The sequence below is a fragment of the Phyllobates terribilis genome, unplaced genomic scaffold (assembly GCF_046119375.1).
Source record: "Phyllobates terribilis strain yellow unplaced genomic scaffold, ASM4611937v1 Scaffold_5__5_contigs__length_657084704, whole genome shotgun sequence".
NCBI classification, from domain to species: Eukaryota; Metazoa; Chordata; class Amphibia; order Anura; family Dendrobatidae; genus Phyllobates; species Phyllobates terribilis.
This window is the reverse complement of record NW_027362765.1, coordinates 7,304,454-7,316,487: the sequence shown is the minus strand read 5'-3', so window position 1 is coordinate 7,316,487 and position 12,034 is coordinate 7,304,454. Positions and strand designations below refer to the sequence as shown.

Here is a 12,034-nt window from a genome sequence, read left to right as displayed (position 1 = left end):
AGCGCTGCAAGGCTGCAATTATATAGTCAAAGTATTGTCTGATCTCATCAGACAGTACTCACAAAGGTGAACACCTCCATATTAGAAGTAAACAATTAGGAAAGGGAAAAGGTTGTGAGTAAAAGTGAAATTCTTTACTAAATAATAATATTAAAACCTAGTAAATCATACATCCCATTAGGGATGTATCATGGATCATGATTATATAAATGGAGTCATGATCCACTAAATTACTGATAGTCAGATGGTGAATCAAATTATTAATAAAATAAGCCCCTAGCCAGTGTCCCTTATAATTAATGGCTGGGTTTATGCTTACAAAATGAATGCCATAGATTATATCAAGGGTGTGCTGAATTATGATAGTATCCTCAGCCAGGAGAGATTTTATTAAATAAAGGTTCAATTTGCCAGTGTGAATTCAATAGTAAAAAATTCTCCTAGCCCGTTGGATACACTCCCCATATTATAAAGTGACTTCAAAAGTGTGGCAGGTCTGATAGAAGTGTAATGAGCCCTTGTACAGAGGTTATCAGGGCACACTATTGCACCTGTCACACAATCTGTGTAATGGATCCTTAATAATTCCACTCGCATCTCCAGTCGTGCTGTCAGCAGTGAAATAACTCCAGCAATATAACAGACTTAGCCAGCTTAAGAGCACAAGCGGCTCAGCTATGCCACTGACAGTCTCTCTCATGCTGTCTGCACAAGAATTGATGGTCAGCAGGAGAAGCAAGCGATCCAACTAAGTCACGATCTCCTGGTTGTGCAGGAGATCCAACACTCTTTCTGCCGATTTAGATATCAGATGCGGCTAGCATATGCCACTATCGGCCTCTCCCACGCTGTCAACACGTGTGTGGGTATGATCAGCGTGAGAGACAATTTCAATTATGTCAACAGTCTGTCAGATCTAACAGAGCTGACAGCTAAAACGGGGTAAATCTGGTTTTATGCCGCACTCTATAGTGCGGTCAAATATGGCATAATACTGTCTGATGAAACTATCAGGAGTCATCCCTGACGCGCGTTTCGCCGGGGATTCTGGATTTTTCTAAGGCTGCAGTGCTAACCACAGAGCCACCGTGCTGCCCATGGTGGCTCTTGATCGCACAATACCCTATATACGGTTGTACACTACTGTCTGAGCACATGGCAGGTTAAGAAGGAAAGGAGCGACATTTAGCTATTTGAAAGCAGATCTTGCTGGAATAGTTTGCAGACACAATGTATTGGGAGCACTGTTCATGGTCACCTGGCAGCTCAAACATAGTGCCAAACCTGTTCGTGGTGGCCATCTCCTCTGTTTTCTAGAGCCCAGGGATTGGTTGGCTCAACATTCTTTAACCCCTTTACATGGATCTGGAGTTACACAGAGACCCCTAGGCTTGGGCCACGGTGTTACCTGCTGTTCTGTGGAGTGAGATGGGAAGAAGAATAGTCAGGTAGCCGGGTCAGAGCCAGGAGGACAGAGAACATACAAAATTAGAAGACACGAGTAGTCAGTAAACGGGCCGAGGTCACAACAGGAAGCAAATACACAAGCCGGGAGCTGATCACAGAGGACTGAACCAGAGGAGAACAAGGCTGTATCTGGCAGCTTCCGGCAATATGCTTCCAGCTTTAGTAGGGTGCGGTGCTTTCCAAATGGCTGAAGCAGGGAGCAGATTACTCCAGCTGGACAGCACACACCCATACTGCCAGACTGGATGCTACTACTGGTCCCAGGAACCCTAATATTAGTGGCTGGACAGAGCCTGCGCCTTCCAGAGCTTCTGGTTCTGACGTCTCCTCCATCACCAGCGCAGTCTGCAGGATGAATATCTGTAGGTAGTGATTCACCGCACAATCCTTTTGGTATGCAAACAGTTTATTTCACATATGGTGATTCAGACCTAAGCGCTGACCTAAAAAGGTGCAGGGATATGCGACACATATCAATTTTAATGTTTCGACCCTGTCAGAGTCTTATTCGTAATGTCGCTGTGAAAAAAGAGAAACAATACATAAATGTGAAGACACATATATATTTACATATATACAGAAATTATATACATGAGCCTTTCCTATGCTCATCATGAATGTACTTGTAATTGTGCGACAATCTTCAGCGGCTTCTAGGACATCCGTCCTGCAGATAAGTATTGCTGATATTCTGGGCGCATGGTTAGTCATTGGTAAAAAGATGGGACAATGGAAGCAAAAAGATTAATGATTAAGTGGAGGAGCAAAGGAGCCGGAGGAGGGCCAAGGAGAAGAATGATAGAGCTTAGGTGGTAAAGAAGTTAGGTATAGGGCAGAGACATAAGGAAAATGGGTCACCAAATAGATGAGTATAAAGTTATGTTAGGTATGGGGCAGAGACATATGAGGAATATAGGTCCCCACTCAGATAAGTAATAAAGCTTATTAAGTAACAGGGCAGAGACATATAGGGAGTACAGGTCCCCAAACAGATCAGTATAGAGGCATGTTATATGATCTTGCCAGGTGGCTTGCCTGACGGCTCAAAATGTGCTGGGTGGGTACCTTTAATGGAGCTGTGAACAGGCGCTCCCGCACCTTCATCTTGTGCATCTGTCTCTTGTTGCGGTTGGAGGGTTTATGTATATTTCCGTGATTACCGCCAGACCGTAAATGCGTGCGCTCAAACTCGCCCCCCCCCCCCCCTGGAAGTTGCGTCACAGGCAGGTGATGTGGCAGAGAGAGTGGGTCTGTTGGGGCAGGCCTGTCCTCCCGTATGGCCGTGTCACATGTGTAGCATATCCATGGCGTCTGGTGAAGACTGCGCATGCGCGTTAGGCTATATGCGATAGTTCTGTTATGGTAATTTTTTTAGAGAGGAGTATCGCTGGCAGGTAGGCCTATTATTCCTGCAGCAAGTGGGACAGTATCCTCACACTGTCGGGGAAAATGAATGTACAAAGTATGTATAATAATTCACTAGCGCTGGAATAAGACTGGAGATATACTAATGAGATAAAATGTACGAATGTATTAGTATTTGTTTAAAATACATTACAAAAGTAAAATCAGGGGTATAAAAAGGATAAAATATAGCTGTCGGAGATACGGTCAAACGTGGAGGGAAGAGTGGTGGGATAGTAATTTTCCTCCTGTATTTCAGATAATTTGTCCGGTTGAAGTTAAGGTCTTGGTAGTAGTTTCTTTCCTTTTGAAGACAAATGGTTTAGAATGTGGTGTGCAGATAGCAGGAGTAACCGATCTTACCCGCTGGTGAGGAAGGAAGGATGGTTAGTGGTCCTCTGTGTTGGTGTATTTTCTCGGTGGTAGAGAAAGCTAAAATATTGAAAATTAGTTAATTTCAAAATTATATCTACAGGTAAGGGTTTGGTGGTACCACACCTACCGGGAAGAAAAAGAGGATGTTGGTAGATAGCTTTTTAAGAAGCGAGTTACTATTGTCCAAGTGGTCTTTTTGGTCCGGTGACTTTTAGAATCAAAGAAACAATATAGGTAAGGTAAAATAGGTTAGAATAAAGAACATATAATTTTATTAGGAATTGTAACTTTTAATTAAATCAATTACCTCAGGAAAGAGTCCAGGGGTGACTTGGAGAGAAAAGTGCTTATTATGGCACGTTCGTGGTGTAATCCATTTTAAACCGATAAAATATACAAATTTATTAGTATATCTCCAGCCTTATTCCTGTGCTAGTGAATTATTATACATACTCCGTTCTGTTATGTTGTCATCATGGTGTATCGATGAGGGGCAAAAGTGAGGTTGATCTGGGTGGGGAATAAAATTGTGCTGGTTGGGTCAATTGGTGCTGTGGATGAAAGGAATAATGGAGGGGGGTGGTGTAAGGAATATATGGAATCCTGTATGAAACTAAATAGTGTGAGGCCATGCCCCTTGTATGTAATTAGGTTTGCTAGAATGATATATGGGAGCTGTGTGTAAGAGGGTGAGGAGAAGGGAGAGGGGAAGGGGTGGAGAGGGAGATAGGAGGGGGAAGCCAGGGGAGAGGGGAAGGGGGTTTCTGGAACTCACCTGGAGAGGAGGAATAGGAGAGGTTGTAGAGCTGATCTAGTGTGTCTGAAAAAAAGATAATCAAGTTAGCCAATCTATTTCATGGTTGAGACCCTCTGTCAGTGTCTGGAGGGTGTGTATCCAGAACCACTCCCGTTGTTTAAGGAGTTTAATATGGTTACCACCTCGTCTGGGTACTTGTTCGATCACCTGGAACCTGAGTTGTGATACTGCATACCTGGCGCTTGAGAAATGATGGGGTAGTGGTAACAAGGTTTTGCCGCAACAAATCGTGGATTTATGGCTGGCAATATGGTCCCTGATGTGTTGAGTAGTTTCCCCTACGAATAGTAGACAACATGGGCATTTGATTACCTACACCATAAAGTCAGATTCTCTGCAGAATGAATGAGGACAGGTATGGTGAAAGAAGCAGACGTCTCAGCAGCAGATCTCAGAGGAGATGGGTCACACCATTTGCAGAAGCCCTAATATGACAAAATGGCAGAAAACCAGAGCAGTAGAAATTCTCATAAAGTGACTCCATTTTGAATATTATAACCCTCAGTGAATTAATGTATAGGAGTAGTGACTATTTTGACTGCACAACCACTTTCCGGAAATTAACACGCAGTGCATGTTGGAGCGTGAAAATTGCAAATATACTATTTTATTTCCCAACACATAGTGCCCAGATTGTGCTCCAGGAGACACACACCTTAAATTAAGTGGGTTCTTCTCCCTATAGTAATGCCGAATACATGGATGCTAAATGTGGTTTGGGCGCACTGCAAGGCTCTGAAGTGAGGGGGAGATCTGACTTTGGGAGAGTGGATATTGTTGGATTGGTTTATGGAAGCCATGTTGCTTTTCAAGAGCCTTTGAGCCACTAATAATGTGGAAACTTCTGTTTTTCCACTGACAGATGATGGGCCTGAGTGGGGACTTGTTTTTTGTGAGATGAGTAGAAGTTTTTCTTGGTATTATTTTCCCCTACATAACATTTTTTGATGGCTTTTTATTCCATATTTTGGAGGCAGAATGAACAAACAGTTGAACACCACGCTCTACTGGTTCATCCTATGAGGTTTTATATTAGGCTGTGAACTGTCATTGTCTTGGTAAATCATTCAATGTTTTTACATAACTTGCCATTTCTACAGACACTTTAAGTAGAAATGCTCAAAAATATAAAACTCAAGGATATTTTATTCAAAAATAATAATTTGTTTTATTCTTGGCAGATGACTGTACCAGGAGATCAGAGGAACAGCTGACATCTTCAATTTTTAAATCTGATGATCTTGAGATCCCGCAGGATACAAATGAAGTGAATGCCATTACTCCAGATATCCCATCATCCCTTCACAGCGAAGATCTGTCATCTGATTCTTTAAAACAGGTCCTGTCTTCTGATTCATTGCTGACTACTAAGGAAAATCAAAGTCACAAAAGAGGCATTAAGAAACAAACTGCACCTAAAGCAACAAAGCCATTTTTACATTCAGAATATGGAAATAGTCTTCTCAAAAAGTCTTTTCTTAAACATCAAAAAACGTACACAGCAGAGAATAGATTTTTTTGTTTCAAGCAGGGGAAATGTTTTAACCATAAATCAGATCTTGATAGTCACCAGAGAAGTCACACAGGGGAGAAGCTATTTTCATGTTCAGAATGTCGGAAATGTTTTACAGAGAAATCAAGGCTAACCAAACATCTGAGAACTCACACAGGGGAGAAGCCTTTTTCCTGTTCAGAATGTGGAAAATGTTTTACAAGGAAATCAAATATTATCGTACATCAGAGAACCCACACAGGGGAGAAGCCTTTTTCCTGTTCAGAATGTGGAAAATGTTTTACAGGGAAATCAGATCTGAACAAACATCAGAGAACTCACACAGGAGAGAAACCATTTTCATGTTTAGAATGTGGGAAATGTTTTGCAAAGAAGGCAAATCTTATCAAACATCAGAGAACTCACACAGGGGAGAAGCCATTTTCATGTTCAGAATGTGGGAAATGTTTTGCAATTAAATCAACTCTTATTGCACATCAGAGAACTCACACAGGGGAGAAGCCATTTTCATGTTCAGAATGTGGGAAATGTTTTACAGAGAGATCACATCTTATCAAACATCAGAGAACTCACACAGGGGAGAAGCCTTTTTCATGTTCAGAATGTGGAAAATGTTTTATCCATGAATCAGATGTTGTAATACACCAAAGAACCCACACAGGGGAGAAGCCATTTTCATGTTCAGAATGTGGAAAATATTTTGCAAAGAAATCAAGTCTTGTCGCACATCAGAAAACTCACATAAGTGATAAGCCTTTTTCATGTTCAGAATGTGGGAAATGTTTTGGAAATAAATCAAATCTCATTGCACATCAGAGAACTCACACAGGGGAGAAGCCATTTTCATGTTCAGAATGTGGGAAATGTTTTGCAATGAAATCAAATCTTGTCAAACATCAGAGAACTCACACAGGGGAGAAGCCTTTTTCCTGTTCAGAATGTGGAAAATGTTTTAACCAGAAAGCCCATCTTTATAGCCACCGGAAAACCCACACAGGAAAATGCCGCAACTACACCCAACTGGTTTCTGTATAGACTAAAAAGACCCTAGCTGCACAACTTAAAACACCACCTCAGATCTAACTCCGTAGTAGGCCATTGAGGGTTTTCTTGTACCTCCTGAGGAACCAGAGGGGAGGCCGCAACACACTGTCAACAAGTGGAAAGGAAAGTGTGAAGTAAGATATAAAAACTGTGGGTGAGAAACTAAAACACATTCATATAGGGCAAAGAAGTCAAGCCAAGGAGAATCAAAAATAAAAGGAACAAGTATGACCTCCCAGAAACCTAACTGTGGAAAAAGCTGCTGGAAGGGAAAGCAAACAGACGGAAAGGATAGTTTCAGCTTTTTGGTGAAACTTACAAAATTCATCCTCACCCACAATTACTTTGAATTTGATAACCACATATATCTACAGGAGACTGGTACAGAAATAGGAAGTGTAATGGCTTAACAGTATGCAAATTTTCATGACCAAGCTTGAATATGACTTCTTGTCCTCATGTCACATCAGGCCTCTGGCCTACTACCTACTACTAATTGACTATAGTTTAATCATCTGGACATATTCTGAGCAACATCTAAAGAAGTTCCTTGAACACTTTAATCAATTTCATCCCACCATCAACTTAACACTCAACTACTTCTGTACTGAAATTAACTTTTTGGACACCATCATTAAGTTACATAACAATGAAATAGAGACGTCCATGTACCAGAAGCCAATTGACCGTCCAACATCCCCTAAATGGGTCAGTTTCCATACAAAACACATAACCTCTATTGGCTACAGCCAGGCCATCCGATACAGTTGGATATGTTCCAACCCTATGGACAGAGGCAAACACCTTGGTGGCCTCAGAAACACCTTTTTGAACCAGGGCTACCACCAAACAACAATTGAAAACCAGATTGCAAGAGCCACCAGAATATCAAGGAATCATCTACATTTCAAAACTAAACAAGAAAGCAACCGGGTGCCTCTCGTAGTCACCTAAAATCCAAATCTGGAGGTGCTAATGGGAGCTTCATGGAAATTACAACCATTATTACAAAAAGATGCCCGATTACAATCTATATTTCCAGACCCCCCACTTCTGTGATTTAGGCAGTCCTCTCCAACAGCTACAGGAACTTTTCTCTGCAGCCAGAAAAAAATGTAAAACATGTCTATTTATAATGACCACTGACAAGATAAAGATTCCCAACCAGCATCAGGACCACAAGATCCCAGGTGCTTTCAGCTGCATTATATCTAATATAGTGTACTTAATTATATGTACCAAATGTTCAACTGGGTGTCTGTGTGTAGGGAAGACAGGGCAAAAACTTAGAACAAGGATGAATTCTCATCGCCACCCAATAAAAAAAAAAGAATAGATCTACCTGTGGCCAAACATTTTTTATCCCTGATCACAGCACCGTGGACATGAAATTACTTGTATTAAAATGTAACTTCAAATGTCAGAGAGACAAAAAAAATTTGGGAGTACAATCTTATGACAATCTTTGACACACTGTCACGGGTGTATCAGAGGTGACAGATAGTCACCCTGCAGTTGGTTGCAGGAGATCTCTATGTTTGGCATTACAGACCTCTTCTTAGAGGAGAGGCTGTCTCTAGGACCTAGCGGCTACCTCCCTCTGGCTAATTAGCTCTCTGGCCTGGGTGTATAAATATCTGGTGTGTCTGAGAGGGAGGTGCCGGCTATATTCATTTCTACTTGTGAAGGCTTAGCAAGAGCAGTACTGCATCATCTCTGGAGCTTGAGGCTGAGTGCCCACTTGTCTGGAGTTCGTCTAAAGCTAAGCAATCTCCCCCATGTTTGTCTACCCTTGTTTTCTACAGAGTTTATTGAGATCGACTAGTGCTCATCTCCTCCCTTCCCTAGCCTTTGCCATACGCCAGGGAAAGCCAGGGTGAGGCACACGTGCGGTGATTGGCGAGGAGCCAATATAGTAGCTCAATTGTTGAATATAGTGACGGTAGTTGAGACAGGGTGACCCTAGACCAGACTAGGAGGTCTCCACTTTCCCCTTTCCCTAGTGTCTGGGCTCCTTTTCCTTCTTCCCTCTGTGTTCACTTAGTCTTTCCCACATCTGGCGTGACACACTCAGAGCAGCAATAAATGTATGTATATCGCATGGATTTATGTCTTTCTACATCAACTAAGGAATGTGCTCCTCAGAACATTTTGGGACCATCACAATCATGGACCAGACCTCAATCACAGGACAATTAAACTTTCACAATCCTTATCTATGAACAGTGGTAATATTTACGGCCACAACTGCTTCTCCCTCTTCAATACTGATAGTTCTGCTTCATGTCACTTGTCTTATCTATTGCATTATTCCTGTGCCCTGCTGTGTATGAATATGTGGCTATTCAGATTGTGTTATAGTATGCCTGATGAAGATACCTGAGTAGTCTTGAAAGCTTGCAATTTGTTACCATCTTTTCAGTTAGCCATTAAAAGGTATCAACCACTGAGTACTCTCAAATCTTAATATTTTTCTATCTACTGGCTAACACGATACAATGATATATATTTTTCCTAAAATTTTTGCTAAACTTAAGAAATGTGTTTTTTCTGTTCAGGAAATTTCATTCATGGGTTTCATTTTATCGGCTGATGGGTTTAAGATGGATCCAGGGAAGGTTTTTATGTTATTATGGTTTTCATCCCCATTTTGGTGAATTTTCTAAGATATATGTTCTGAATGTCCTGGGGTGGAGGTCGCCATATAGAAACATGGGGATGTTACATGGGTTGAAAAATAACCTAGGTCCATCAAGTTCACCCTTTTTCCACCAATTATAATTTTTTTGTCTCTAAATTATCTTTAACCCACAATGTTATATGTACTGAGGAAGTCATCCAGCCCTTTTTTTAAATTTGGTAGTGTTTACCATTACTACCTCTTATGGTAGAGTGTTCCACAGTCTGACTGCTCTAACTGTAAAGAACCCTTTCCTGTTTGCCGAAATGGCCATTCTTCCACCTGTAATAAGTGCCCCTTAGTCCTTAGTATGGTCTATGGATGGAATAATAGAGAGGAGATGATTGGCGAGCACTCTGTCACAGCTGAGGTGCAGATGTAATGGGCATCGGCTGCAATAGTTCAAATATGATTCATCGCACACAGGGAGGTGAAGATGCAAAAATTCATTATTAACATAACAAATAAAGAAATAGAAGTATCAAACCAGTCGTGGATGGCAACAATACAAGACGTTTCGGCCTATTAGTTGGCCTTAATCATTTTGGTCGCTACTGTAAAAAAGAACAGCCTTGTTTAGGTCATACCATAATTATGGCTTTCTGCATGGACATGGGCAATGATCCCCTCAAAACATGAATTGTATATCTCGAATAGCAGTGGTAGTAATACTTCCTTATGTCTCTTATATACTTCCACTGGAAGGCCATCTGTTCCCAGTGCTTTATCGTTGGACATTGAGCTCAGTGCCCATTCTAGATCTTGTATATTAAGTGATTCATCTAATAAATTCTGAGAGTCTATGGAAAGGACCGGAAGCTTTAGAAACCGCTTCTTCCTTCCTGCATCTGCAATGTTACCTGATTCAGCAGGTCCGGAGCTGCTTTCAGCCTGTTTCGATCAGCCGGCGTTGGATCTGTAATCATCACACATCTCCCAACTCCTGAAACACCAATTGCTCCTGCTGCTTAGTATGGGATTTAGCTGCTGAGATTTATTTTGGAAATATTCCTCTAAGGTCGGCCTTCATGGCTTCCCATACATATAAAATAGAAGTTGTATTTTTTTTTAATCACAAGATTGTCTATTTCCCCTTCAATTTTCCCTTAAAAGTCTATGACTTGCATCCAAAAGGGGTTTAATTTCCCTGTGGCTCAGGGGCATGGCCTGGCCGGACATGTGAGCGGATGTGCGGCAGAAGAACTTCGGGGATAAGTAGCGGATGGAGTCATCCAAGATGGTGCTGGCGCTTCTTCAGCAGCTACAAGAGTGGGAAAGTTGGTGGCTGCAGGCGCAGCACTTAGGCTGGCTTTGCTCGAGTTCCAGGCTCGGAAGCCTAGACCGGCAATGCGGCACATATACAAATTACTGAGGAATCTAACCGCTTCTCTGCACGCTCAGAGAAATTTTATAATACTGCTGAAAATGACTCTGAAAGTTCCTGCGCCCTGCAGCCTCAGTCAGAACTCGCTACTCTCCATCAGGACACAGATTAGCACATAACTGAGCCTATGATAAAAGATGTATTTATGGCTGTAACACAGTATGGATCTGCGCTATCTTCACTCAGCAGCCAGATGGGGGAGATCAAAGAGGAATCTACCTATATGAGGCAAAGGCTACAAAAAGTTAATGACCGCACCACAGCAGCAGAATTGGTGATCTGGAGGATAAACAACCTCAAATTATCCGGTACACTCATAGACATGATCAACAGATTTTGGCCTTATTATCTAAGACAGATGTTTTAGAGAACAGACTCAGGCAAACTAACATAAGAGTGGTCGGTGTCCCTGAAAAAACTGAGGGCAATAACCCTACTGAGTATTTTGAGAAATCGCTGGACTCTTTGTTTGGGACTGACCACCTGTCTCTTTGCTGTTGAGAGGGCACATAGAGTGAGACACCCTCAATAAAGGAGTGGTACTGCAGGTGGGGACCACAGACCACATCTCAGTACCAATGCTTTATGGCTGATGTTTTGGCCACTTTTGAATGTTGGTTGTGCTTTCACACTCGTGGTAGCATGAGACAGACTCTACAACCCACAGAAGTTGCTCAGGTAGTGCAGCTCATCCAGGATGGCACATCAATGCGAGCTGTGGCAAGAAGGTTTGCTGTGTCTGTCAGCGTAGTGTCCAGAGAGCTACCAGGAGACAGGCCAGTACACCAGGAAATGTGGAGGGGGCCGTAGGAGTGCAACAACCCAGCAGCAGGACCGCTACCTCCGCCTTTGTGCAAGGAGGAACAGGAGGAGCACTACCAGAGCCCTGCAAAATAACCTCCAGCAGGCCACAAATGTGCATGTGTCTGCACAAACAGTTAGAAACCAACTCCATGAGAGTGGTATGAGGGCCCGACATCCACAGATGGGGGTTGTGCTCACAGCCCAACACCATGCAGGACACTTGGCATTTGCCACAGAACACCAGGATTGGCAAAGTCGCCACTGGCGCCCTGTGCTCTTCACAGATGAAAGCAGGTTCACACTGAGCACATGTGACAGATGTGACAGAGTCTGGAGATGCAGTGGAGAGCGATCTGCTGCCTGCAACATCCTTCAGCATGACCAGTTTGGTTTGGGTCAGTAATGGTGTGGGGGTGGCATTTCTTTGGAGGGCCGCACAGCCCTCCATGTGCTCGCCAGAGGTAGCCGGACTGCCATTAGGTACCGAAATGAGATCCTCAGACCCCTTGTGAGACCATATGCTGGTGCGGTTGGCCCTGGGTTCCT

General features: G+C 42.6%; 1 protein-coding gene across 3 annotated transcripts in view; it reads left to right on the top strand.

Annotated features, from left to right (window-relative positions):
• The window catches only part of LOC141271727 (uncharacterized), a 390,989-nt gene extending 379,253 nt beyond the window's left edge, over nt 1-11,736 (top strand). For 2 of the 3 annotated variants that reach the window (XM_073681822.1, XM_073681821.1), the window contains exon 7: nt 5,245-11,736. In XM_073681822.1, the coding sequence (XP_073537923.1) occupies nt 5,245-6,611 (1,367 nt within the window). In that variant the 3' untranslated portion in view covers nt 6,612-11,736. The remainder of the gene's footprint in view (nt 1-5,244) is intronic. The other variant, XM_073681823.1, reaches the window with a different exon arrangement.
• Nucleotides 11,737-12,034: the final 298 nt, after the last annotated feature.